This window comes from Rhinopithecus roxellana, chromosome 5 (genome assembly GCF_007565055.1).
Source record: "Rhinopithecus roxellana isolate Shanxi Qingling chromosome 5, ASM756505v1, whole genome shotgun sequence".
Classification (NCBI taxonomy): Eukaryota; Metazoa; Chordata; class Mammalia; order Primates; family Cercopithecidae; genus Rhinopithecus; species Rhinopithecus roxellana.
In genome coordinates this window covers 163879929-163890858 of record NC_044553.1, presented here as the reverse complement: position 1 = coordinate 163890858, position 10930 = coordinate 163879929, and the positions used below count along the sequence as shown (strand labels likewise).

Below are 10930 nucleotides of genomic sequence, written 5' to 3'. Positions count from 1 at the left end.
GCCCAGTCCCTCCCTCCCTGGGGTGCTGCTCCGTCCCCAGCCCCGCCCGCGGACCCCTGGAGTAACTTAATCTCGGGGTTGTGGTCCATCCCCAGAGTGGGGAGGCATCCACTCGGCCCATCGCACCCATGGGCCAAGGGGCAGGCCCTTGGCTCCAACCACCTCCAGGCCCTCCCTCCCCCAGCCAAGAGGTCCCGAGTCCCACCCAAGCACTGTACTCCGGTCTGGCTGGCCCCGCCCGGAGGCCGGGGTCGACCCAGCCAGTCCTTCCTCTGCACGACGCCCACGTGCCTGCGCGGCTCCCCTGGCACCGCGGAGACCGGCGCCCCCAGGCGCTCAGCACCCGACAGGTGGCACCTGCGAGCCCCGCCCACCTCGGCCGCCCCGCCCCGCCCCGCGCACCCACGGAGCATGCTCAGAGCCGCCGTCACGCGCCCGCCCGAAGGCTCCCGTCCCGCCAGGGCGCTGCCCCGGGTTGGTCCTTGCTGCGGTCGCGACCCCCGCCTGTCCTGGCGCCGCCATGGACCGCATCGAGGGAGCGTCCGTGGGCCGTTGCGCCGCCTCACCCTACCTGCGGCCGCTCACGCTGCATTACCGCCAGGTGAGCCCGCGTCCCCGTGCCCTCCGCGCCCCCGCCGGCGGCCCAGCCCACGACCCGCGTCCCGCCCACAGCCTTCGGCGCTGCGGGCCCCGCCCCGGAGCCCCGCCCCCGACTCCCGCCGAGCTCCGGGTCGGCCCCTTCTCCGCCCGGCGGATCGCGGGTTCCCAGACCCAGTGAGCCCCCAGGCCGGGGAGGGGCCGCAGGAGGGACATCTGAGGGGACACCGATCATCCTTTCAAGGAAGCATTGCTGGGCCCTATCCTTCCCGTCCCCCGAATCCGACCCTTTTGGCAGTGGGACTCCTTGGTTGCCCTGGGGATCGGGGAAGGCTTCCTGGAAGTGGTGGCTTTCATGCTACAACTTGAAGGAGGAGATAGCTGGGCGGAGGAGGGAGGAGCAAGGAGCGCAGAGGGCGGAAGCAGGGAGGCAGGAGAAGGAGCTGAGTGAGAATTTGAGCGAGGCTCTCAAAGTGGGCTTCCGCCTTGGGGTTTTTTCCAGGGAGGGCACCTCCTTGGAGTCTCCATCTGCCTAAGCTCAGCCTTCCCCACCTCCTAGGGTGTCACATTCTCCCATGCCAGGCCCCGACACAAGGGGCTGTGTTGCCTCACTTGGCACCAGACACATGGTAGGCTCACAAGGAATATTTTGTTTTGTTTTGTTTTTGAGACAGGGTGTTTCTCTGTCTCTCAGGCTGGAGTGCAGTGGCATGATCACAGCTCACTGCAGCCTCAACCTCCCGGGCTCAAGCGATCCTCCTGCCTCAGCCCCTGCCCCAGTAGCTGGGACCACAGGTGCACACCACCACACCCGGCTGTTTTTAAATTTTTTTGTAAAGACGAGGTCTCACTGTTGCCCAAGCTGGTCTTGAACTCCTGGCCTTGAACTCCTGGCCTCAACCAATCCTCCCGCCTTGGCCTCTGAAAGCATGGGGATTACAGGCATGAGGCATATGTGTTGGGTGAAGGAGCTACTGCCATCCTCTTCCCACATCCAGTGGATCACTGAGTCCCAGCCTGTCTTCTTCTAAGCCCAGCCCTGTCGGGTTCGGGCCCCACCTTTGGCTTGCATGCCCACCTGCCCCCAGCAGATCTCCCCTCTGCCAGAGCTCCTGAATGCCATTTAGGCAAAGACTACCTTCCTGGCCACAGTCAGTCCAGCACCCCCAGCCTCTCTATCAGGTCAGGTGGTCCAGGTCGCCGTGCCCCTCTGCTTGCCTGCCTCCCTCAGGGGGCATCCTGTCCCCCCATCACATCCAGGACACTGCCCCTCACCATCCTTGTGAAGCCCTCTTGGCCCCCAGCCTGAGAGAGGCCCTGTGCCCCTCACTTCCCCTGTTGTGGGAGTCCTGTTGGCTCTGGAGGACAGGGGATCCCTCTCCCCAAGGCAAAGCTAAGCTGGTGGTGCTGGCGGGGGGCAGCTGGCATCAGTCGAGGTACAGCAGGTGGGGACATGGGGTCACTGCCCTTTTCCCTGGTGGCCACATGGGATGCCTGCTTGTGGCTGCACAGTTCCCACAGGGCTGGGCCTCAGGCAGCAGGTACAGGACAGCCCAGTCAGGTGCCCTCTGTGGCCCTGGTGGCAGCACTGTCTCCCTCACTTCCCGTGAAGCGCTCAGGGCAGCCCTCGCAGCCTCAGCGGGCAACCCACTGGCACTGCTCTACTGAAGAGCTCTGGTAACCAGAGCTGAGCTGGTGTGGGCCGTGGCTATGGTGGACACAGATGTAGGCTCAGGCCGGGCGGCGTCTCCTCAGGGCCAAGAGACATTGGGTTGGACCTTGGCTGCCACCCAGGGACAGCTGCAGCCCTCAGCTTTTTGCTGCATCCAGCCAGGGGAGGCCTGTGATGTCAGGCAGACCAAAGGTGGGGGACCCCCATGGCTCTGAGGTGATGCGGCTTTGTTTGCACCCAGCCCTGCCCCCCTCTCCCAGGCCTCAGTGGCCTCCCTGAACCTTCCTGCACCTTGACCTGGCTGGATCTAAGGGTCTGACACACCTTTGACCTTGAGCTGAGAGGGTCCTTGAGACCTGCATGGGGTGATGTTAGGGGGAAGCAGTGGTGGAGAGGGGGCATGGGCATAGCAGGTACATGGCAGGCTGTGGGCAGGGGGCTTCCCTGAAGCCTGCCCTGGCTGAGTGGCTGGCTCTGGGGTGGCTGGATGTCAGGCAGGCCTGGGCTCGCCTCCCGGGAGTGGTACCCCACAGCCTCTTGGGCAGCCTGACCTGCACAGGACACTGGCCCTCCCTTCCCTTGGAAATGGGCACTCTCCTCCCAGGACGCCTTTGCCTCCCAGCCAAGCTCAGAGGGCCTCTGTGCCTCTGCCTGCCCAGAATCCCTTCCCTGACTTCTGTCACCTCTTCCGGAAGTCCTCAGGAAGGCTGCTTCCCTCTACTGCAGTCCCAGCTGCACTTCCTGTGTCTCTGCTGCTCAAGCCTCTGTCCATTTCACAGCCTGGGCAGAGGCCTCAGGGTGGGATGAGCAGCTCACCTGGGCCTCGGAGTGGCAGATGGGCTGAGCTTGCCAGAGATGGGACCCCGTGGGACCCCAGGCCCAGCCCCCAACATGGGAGTGCATCTCAGAATCTGTCAGTTCCAGCCTCCCCCAGCAGGCCCAGCCCACACACCTGCCCACCCAGGGTGCAGGGGCCTGCCAGGGCGGCGTGTCCAGCATGTGGGCATGGGAAGGTGGAGGGTGGCCACGGGAGAACAGGACCACAGGGTATGTGGGAAAGCCAAGGCCAGAAACTGGGGATGGGAGGGTGGGAGGCGGGGCCCAGCCTGGTCACCATCACAACAGTCACCGAGTCCTGCAGTGCCATCTCCTCCCTGCCTGGGGTGCCACCCTGTCCCGTCCGCTCCTGGTGCCGGCCCCTCGTGCCCTCGGATCTCCCCCTGTTCAGCGGCCCAAGGAAGCTTCAGCAGGAAAACCTGACCTCTCCTCTGCCTGTGGGGCCTCCCTGCCCTGCTGTGAGGGAGTCATGCCTGCCTCCCTGAGCCTCCCTGAGCCTCCCTATACTTGGTGACAGTGTGCGTCTCTCTGCAGCCCCTTGTGCTCGGTCTGTGCTGGGCAGTGTTTCATGGGGTGCCTGGACACCTTCCCTGCCTTTTGCCCTGGTCTTCTGCCTCACTCCTAGGGTATTAGGCTGTCCTCGACCTCCCTGCCCCTCCCAGGCTGCTTGCGCCTCTGCCCACGGGAGCTGCAGCTCCTGGGTCCCGTGGGCCCAGGCCGTGAGCCGATCTCCCTGGTTAGGAGTGGGTGCAGCGGGTCTGTGGCCTCCTCGGTTCCCCAAGCACCTCTGCCCATCCTGGCACATTGTAACCGCTGATCTGCCTCTTCTAGAACGGTGCCCAGAAGTCCTGGGACTTCATGAAGACGCATGACAGGTGAGAGCCTGGCCCAGCCCGGCCACTGGGGAAGCCCCAGACTGATGTCCACGGGAACGCTGGGCCCAGGGGGAAGGGGCCCTCTCCTGCCTGACGTTTCTGTTCCCTGCGTGGGCTCCAAAAGTCCCTTCTCTCTGCCTGGCCTCTGAGTTTCCTGTCCCTGAGGGGTCAGCCTGAGGCCTGGGGGCTGAGTCAGGTCTTAGCTCAGGGCACCAGGACCATGATAGTGGGCAGGTCCTCTCAGGGCAGGGAGAGGTCGTCCCGGAGCCTTTGCCCCTAGCATCCAGGGTCTGGGCTGGATGGCGACATGGGTCGAGGAGTGTGGCCGGTGGGCAGCTGGTCAGTGAGGGCCAAACGTCCTGTCAGTCACCCGGCCGCAGCTGCTAGCACCCTGACCTACTCAGCTGCCCATGTGTCCTTCCCTGCCCCCTGCTTCCTGTCCTGCCAGCTGGAATACAGCAGGTCTGGGTCCTGGCCGGACTCTGACCCTGGACAGCTCTTGTCCTGCCTGGGCCTCAGCCATCCTGTCTGAGCAAGGGGCCTGACCTCCCTGGGCTGCTGGCAAGGAGGTGGGATGGCCATGCTGGGAACAGAAAGGTGGGAGGCAGGGCCCCAAGCAGGGCCAGTGGAGTGTTTCTGTGCTGAGCCCCTCCCACCGTGCACAGCGTGACCGTTCTCTTATTCAACTCGTCTCGAAGGAGTCTGGTGTTGGTGAAGCAGTTCCGGCCAGGTGAGGCCAGCTGGGGTGGGAAGGGGATCCGCAGGGTCACCTTCAGGTCCCTGTGGTCCTGAGGGTCTGAATATAGACGTGGGAGGGGGCTCCAGGGGAAGCTGAGGCCCTGGGAGGGGGCCTGGCTGCGCGGGTGACCTGGAGGTGGCCACCACGTGGCTGTGAGCATAGTCTGGCTTCCTCCCACACAGCTGTGTATGCGGGCGAGGTGGAGCGCCACTTCCCAGGGTCCCTAGCAGCTGTAGACCAGGACAGGCCCCGGGAGCTGCAGCCAGCCCTGCCCGGCTCAGCGGGGGTGACAGTTGAGCTGTGTGCCGGCCTTGTGGACCAGCCTGGGCTCTCGCTGGAGGAAGTGGCTTGCAAGGAGGCTTGGGAGGAGTGTGGCTACCACTTGGCCCCGTCTGATCTGCGCCGGGTCACCACATACTGGTGAGTGGGACCAGGCCCTCAGGTCTGTGGTGTGGCTCGAGATGGGAGGGGCTTCCTGGGAGTGAGGGCCCTGTCCCCAGGAGTGTGCAAGCAGGATGGATTTCTCCTTGTTTTTCAACATGGGATTAGGGGAGGGTTGGACAGAGTGCGCCTCAGAGCCTAAGCCAGGCCGGAACCTGGGCTCTTGGGGCTCTCTGGAGCGTCTCAGCCCCATGCCTCCAGCCTGCGGCCCCCAGCCGTGTGGGGCAGGCCGGGTGGCAGCTGCTGCTGACAGGTGCCTCTACTTCCTGTAGGATTAAGACCGGGTGCTGGGGGTGGGGGTGAGTCACAGCTCTGTTCTCAGAGGGTGGCTCAGGAATGAGGGAGAAGCTGAGTCCTGGGCTGGAGAAGGAGTGGCTCCAGCTCTCCTGGGGAAGAGGCACGGCCTGGAGCCTGTGCTTCGGGACATGACCCCACCAAAGTCGAGGCGCCAACTCCTGCCCCGTAAGGCCTGCCAGCTGGGGTTGCCTTCCCAGGACAAGATGTTGGGATGAAGCCCATCCACTTCCCCAGGGACACTACGATGGGCTCCTGACTCCAGCTGAGATCTTGGGGAAAGAGGAGGGTGTCAGAGTCCCCCCAGCCCCACCAGCTGAGCACCAGCCTCCACAATCTCCTCTGGAGGCCAGGGCCCACTCCACTGGGAGAAGCACCGGAAGTCTCTGAGCCTGTCAGCCTGGCACATGGGCCACTCAGGGTTGAACCTGCGGCCCTCCCGCCTCAGCAGCCTCAAGGACTTCACCTGGGCGCATTCCTGCCTGGGTAGGTGGACTCCAAGTTAAAGGCAGCATTTCCACGCTGGGCCAGGCATGGTGGCTCACTCCTGTAATCCCAGCACTTTCGGAGGCCAAGGCAGGTGGATCACCTGAGGTCAGGAGTTTGAGACCAGCCTGACCAACATGGAGAAATCCCGTCTCTGCTAAAAATACAAAATTAGCCAGGTGTGGTGGCAGGAGCCTATAATTCCAGCTACTTAGGAGGCTGAGGCAGGAGAATCGCTTGAACCCGGAGGCGGAGGTTGCGGTGAGCCGAGATTGCACCATCTAGCCTGGGCAACAAGAGCGAAACTCTGTCTCAACAAAACAGAATTTCCACGCTGAAGGGTGGACTTGGGTGTGAAGGGTGGGCCTTCTTTTTCTGCAGGTGTACACCCCGTGGCCGGCCATGCCCACTGTGCCCCACCTCCCTGGCCCGTGGTACTGAGCACAGCTGGGAGGCATGGGAGGGGTTGGAGTCCCCTTGGTCCCCCCGGAGGAGGTGGGCCTGGGCAGAATCCTGGCAGAGGGGCTGCACGGCATAGGCTCTCAGGGCAAGTGGTCAAGCAGCCCTGGTCGCGGTGGTTCTATTGGCACAATCTCTGGGCCACAGCCTGATTGTGAGGGTGCTGGGGAGCCAAGGAGGGCTCTGGAAAGTGGGCATCCTGCTTAGACTTGCATTGTGAAGAGCAGGCCGTGGCTTCAGGGACGCAGGACTGGAGATGCGGCTGACTAGGGGTCAGGGCCTCTGTCTTTGAGGGCCTGATGGGGGCTGGACTGACAGCAAAGTTCACCCACCCTGTGGCAGGGCCCGTGGCTCCCTGTGTCTGATTCTGGAGGTGAGCCAGGCCTCTTACCTGCCGCTGCAAAGGACAAGGCCCGGGAAGGCAGTCAGCTTGGGGCGTGATGGAGTGAAGTTGGAACGTGCCCTGGGGTGGGGGAGGCATTGCCCAGCCTGGCTGGCAGATTCCTCTCAGCCCGGGCCAAGGGCCGGGCCTGTCTCCTTCACAAGCCAGCGGAAACCGGGGCTGGAAACCCCAGACCCGCCACTTCCCCCAGAGGTGCAGCTGTGGCCGCCACCGGAAATGGGCCATCAGGAAGGGGTCTGCGGGAGGTGAGGGGCTAGAGGGCAAGGAAGCAGCTGGGTAAGGTCGGTCTGGGGTGGGGAGGCTTGAGGGTGGGGCATGGAAGCCCCCAGTATGTTCCCTGCCCATGCATGTTGGGCCCATCTCAGAGGGCGGCCTCCACCCTGCAGGCCTCCAGCTGGCCTCGGTTCATGGTACCCGACAGCCCCTCCTGGGGCGAGCCAGGGCTCCCCCACCCCCTGGTCATCTTCCCAGATGCCCCTCAGTCCCTGTTTCTCCCCAGATCCACACCTCGCCTTCCCCTTCCTATTCCAGAATGCAGCCTCGCCCCTCTGCCATCCTGTCCTCCTAGCCCGTGGTCTACCTCCACACACACCAGTCCAGGCACCTTCCCTTGGTGCCTGAACCCTCCTGGCTGCCAGCAGCCCCCTTCTGGCCACTGCCCACTGAGGGAGGGGGCTCCCTCTCACCCCTCCCCAACCTGGGCCACTGGACCTGATCCTGGGGACCTCGCTGCCACCCCACCCCACTCTGCCATGCTGCGGGGGTCAGTGCATGCTCTCCCTAGTTTGAAACTTGTGTCCGGTGGGTGCCTGGTGGGGAACCCTTGCGGGAAGGCCATTCCTGGCGTGCTGGGGTTTGTCCCTGCTTCCCAGCCAGCCTGTGTCCCCGGGTATGGGCTGGGGTCTGGCGTGGGCCTCTGCAGCCAGCCACAGACTGAGGGGCTCCAAACACCACCAGGAACAGCCTCAGGGTGTCTGTGGTTGGGGGCTGCATACAGGGGTGGGGTCTTCTGCTCAGCCTTGACAGGTTTCAGGCAGGTTGTCAGCCGGATCTGCAATCTCATGGGGGCATGGGGCGTCCTTGGCCCACGTGGTTATGGCAGAATTCAGGTCCTGGTGGCTGGCAACTGGGTCCCACCTCTCTGCTGGCTCTTGGCCCCTCCCAGCATGGCGGTTGCTTCCTCTTCAGGGCCAGCAGGACAGGTCTGAATTTCTCCCTTTCTGGTGTTGAACCACTCTCTGGAGGGCTTCCTGATTGGGCCATGCCCGCCTAGGATGCTCTCCCTTTTGATGAGCTTAAGTCACTGCCTAGGGTCCTTAATCACGTCTACAATACCCTCCCCACCTGGCGAGTACAACCTGATCAGGGAAGGGATGCCCTGCTGGGGGAGGGGCCACGGGCGTGCACACCAGGTGGGCATCCGGGTGGGAGAGGGCATCCCAGAGTCCTGCCTACTGGAGAGCTGGAGGGAGCAGAGTAGAGAGGGTGGGTCAGAGGGTGGTAGAAGGGCCAGGGGGCCAGCGGGGTGACTCAGCAGACCCTGTCTCAACCCGTAGGTCTGGAGTGGGACTGACTGGCTCCAGACAGACCATGTTCTACACAGAGGTGACAGACGCCCAGCGTAGTGGTCCAGGTGGGGGCCTGGCGGAGGAAGGTGAGCTCATTGAGGTGGTGCACCTGCCCCTGGAAGGCGCCCAGGCCTTTGTAGACAACCCGGACATCCCGAAGACCCTCGGCGTCATCTTTGGTGTCTCGTGGTTCCTCAGCCAGGTGGCCCCCAACCTGGATCTCCAGTGAGACTCCAGGGTTCTAGACAGAGGCCAGTCTTGGCCACTTACCCTACACCCTGCAGACCCAATAAAGGCTTACATAGCTCCAGCCTCTGCCTGCTGGTTCTGAGCTGTGACCAGGGCCTTGGAGAGGACTGGGGAAGGGGCGGGGAGCAGTGACCCTGACCTGAGATGGCCCTCGGGACATGGCGAGCTCTCCGGTAGCAGGAGCAACTGGTGGCAGGCCATGCAAGTGGCTGGTGTGGGGTTGAGGACAGGCCTGGGGATGCCATGGGCAGGGCCAGGCTGTGCCTTCTCTTGGAACTAGGAGGGGTGCGGTCTGGGACTTATGGAGGGTGGCATGGCACGCCTGGGGGTGGGCCTGCTGGTCACGGGGCTGCAGTGTGAGCTGTGCTCCCAGGAGTGGTGGCTGAGCCAGTCCTCAGTTGTCGGGATGGGGCAGGCAGCACTGCAGGCTGCTCACTGCAGGGAAAGTGCGCTGCCTGCTCCTGGGGCAAGTGAGCAGTCCCCACCCTGATGAGCTGGGCTAGAGCCACTCCACAGGAGCCCGGAGCCAAAGCTGCCCCATGTCGGGGGCCCCAGTAGCTGTCCATGCACCCCCAGCCTTGGAAGTTTTCCAGGGGACCTTCCTCGGCCTGTGGGGTATGCAGAAATGTCTGCAGGCTTGCCCCCAGAGGAGGGGGTGGCGGCACAGGGTGGGGACACGGGGCCAGGTTCCTGGTGCTAACCCGATCCTGGTCCCGGGGCACGGCCTCAGCCTGGGCCGCCCAGCACCAGGCTCTACTGGCCCCTGAGCGTCTCTGGCCCGTATGCCGTGGCCTTGCCTTCTGACGTGTCCTGAGGGTGGGGCTGTGGGAGATGCGTGCAGCTCAGAGCTGCTGCCCAGGTGCCCACAATGCTTGTGGGGCAGGAACCCTGCTGACCTGGTCTGCTTCCTGGGCCACAGGTGCACAGTAAGGGCTCCGCAGGTGAATGGCTGTGTTGGCACTGGTTGTGGGCATTTGAGGGCACTGCTGGGCCATCAGTCTTGGGCAGGATCCTCTCCTGGACATCATTAGGTCCAGGCTCTGGCTCTCAGGAAGATAGAGAAGGGGACTGTGAAGTGAAGGGAGCCTCAGTACCCTGCAGGGGGGCACCCTGGGTGGGGAGGAGGGGACTGACCCCCTGTTATCATGCAGCACAGTGCCAGGCAGCCTGGCACTGGAGGCTGTCCTGAGGAGGCTGTGCCTCAGGGGCCCACAAAAGCAGTGCCACCTGTATGCAAATGCTGGCTGTGGCCCAGGTGGAACCCTGTGGGCATCAGCAAGGCCAGTGACAGGGCTGCCGCAGAGGGGCTGTCTGGTATGAGGTGTGTGCCAGGGAGGGACTGTCACGTATGGGTGCGTGGGTCTTGGCCAGCCTCAGCTTCCCCCTACCCAGATGAGGCCCCAGCAGGATATTCACAGGACAGGAGCTCTGCCTGACCCACAGCAGCCCTGCTGTGCTGCCCTTACCAGCAGCCTGCCTGGTGACCCCACGAGAGTGCAGTGGGCCCTCCGGGCTGACCAGCAGAGGCTGCCCACTGCCTCAGAGGGACCTCTCGCAGGCACCAGGTGGGTCTGGCCCCTGAAGCACCGAGGGGACAGGTGACAGGGCACCCGGACCTGGGTGCAGTCCAGCCCCTCACTCTGCTCCGCAGCCTGATGGGGTGGGTCAGCAGGCAGCGCTGCCGGGCCTAATGGAGCTGGCATTGATTTCCCGGCACTGGAGAGGGGGTTGTAACCGGAAACTCCCCTCCCTGTCTGCTATATTTAGCACTGCAGGACCCGGCGGAAGCACAGCTTACTCCAGAGCCTCGCCGGCTCTGTCCAAACCCCTGGCAGCCTGTCCCCAGCCTGGTCCCCAGGAATGCCCGACGGGCCCAGAGCCCCTGGCCAGGCTGAGTGGCTGCACCCTTGCCCTCTGCACACAAGCTGGGCACTGCCTGCTTCAGAGCACACCCAAGCCCCTCAGAGTGGGAGCCCTCCAGGCTGGGGGACGGGTGGCTCTGGGAGGCTGGAGGGTGCTGTGGTCCAGCGGGCCCCAGGACAATGACAAGGTCCCTTTCTAGAAGAGATTGGATAGCCTGGTCTGGTGAGGGTTGGGGCTGGAGCCCTGGTCCCCGCTGATCTCAGCCCCTCACCCAGCAAGGTGCAGCACCAGGGGGCAAATGCTTTTTGTCAAATCTGTATAAGGGGCAAGGGTTCCCACTGCTGCCTTCTGGGAACTCAAACCAGGGTCCAACTGCCTGGAATTTCTGGCTCAAGGGCTGCAGAAATTCCTGCAGGAAAGGGATCCCCTCTCCGATGCCTCCTATGT

At 63.9% G+C, this 10930-nt stretch overlaps 1 protein-coding gene across 4 annotated transcripts; it reads left to right on the top strand.

Moving 5' to 3' along the window:
* Nucleotides 1-412: 412 nt before the first annotated feature.
* On the top strand, nucleotides 413-9159 carry NUDT14 (nudix hydrolase 14). Of its 4 annotated transcripts, XM_030930443.1 has the most exons (6): nucleotides 413-601; nucleotides 3938-3981; nucleotides 4647-4711; nucleotides 4903-5140; nucleotides 7821-8005; nucleotides 8360-9159. In XM_030930443.1, the coding sequence occupies exons 1-6, from the start codon at nucleotides 521-523 to the stop codon at nucleotides 8374-8376; spliced, it is 630 nt and encodes a 209-aa protein (XP_030786303.1). In that variant the 5' UTR covers nucleotides 413-520; the 3' UTR covers nucleotides 8377-9159. The 4 variants fall into 4 exon arrangements, with proteins under 4 accessions (XP_030786303.1, XP_010375218.1, XP_030786304.1 ...); XM_010376916.2 differs by lacking the exon at nucleotides 7821-8005 and having other exon boundaries at nucleotides 8360-8681; XM_030930444.1 differs by lacking the exons at nucleotides 7821-8005; nucleotides 8360-9159 and adding an exon at nucleotides 5656-6088.
* Nucleotides 9160-10930: the final 1771 nt, after the last annotated feature.

Coding starts and splice junctions, on each gene's coding strand:
- NUDT14 (XM_010376916.2), top strand. CDS start 521: ATGGACCGCATCGAGGGAGCGTCCGTGGGCCGTTGCGCCGCCTCACCC. Junction 602..3,937: donor TCACGCTGCATTACCGCCAG/GTGAGCCCGCGT, acceptor TGCCTCTTCTAG/AACGGTGCCCAGAAGTCCTG. Junction 3,982..4,646: donor TTCATGAAGACGCATGACAG/GTGAGAGCCTGG, acceptor CACCGTGCACAG/CGTGACCGTTCTCTTATTCA.